Below are 306 nucleotides of genomic sequence, written 5' to 3'. Positions count from 1 at the left end.
GCGCTGGCCTTTCCCACCAGCCGGCCAGCCCCTGGGAGGTGTGTCAGCCCCCCTGGAGCCCCCCTTCGCTCCCCACAGGCCTTAAGCACCGGCGTGAGGTGGCAGGGAAGAGTGCCATATTCAGCGGGGAGCACTTCGTCCTGGAGGAGACCGACTGGTACCTGCTCAACCTCTTCCGGCTCTGGTGGCACTATGGCATCAGCTTTCTGCGCCTGCAGATGTGGGTGGAGGAGGTGATGGAGAAGTTCATGAGGTAGGAGAGCTCACGGGGCTGCAGGGACACAGGGAGCCTTCCCTGGCACCGGG

At 64.7% G+C, this 306-nt stretch overlaps 1 protein-coding gene across 1 annotated transcript in view; it reads left to right on the top strand.

The window, feature by feature from the left end:
- Positions 1-306, top strand: part of PCYOX1L (prenylcysteine oxidase 1 like) — a gene marked incomplete at its 5' end in the record, with an annotated part of 2,440 nt that overhangs the window by 453 nt on the left and 1,681 nt on the right. Inside the window, 1 exon segment of the mRNA XM_008947948.1 lies at positions 79-271. Coding sequence (XP_008946196.1) covers positions 79-271 — 193 coding nt within the window.

This window comes from Merops nubicus, unplaced genomic scaffold (genome assembly GCF_000691845.1).
Source record: "Merops nubicus isolate BGI_N331 unplaced genomic scaffold, ASM69184v1 scaffold46169, whole genome shotgun sequence".
In the NCBI taxonomy this organism is placed as follows: domain Eukaryota; kingdom Metazoa; phylum Chordata; class Aves; order Coraciiformes; family Meropidae; genus Merops; species Merops nubicus.
The sequence above is the reverse complement of the archived record's forward strand: the minus strand, read 5'-3'. Positions and strand labels throughout refer to the sequence as shown.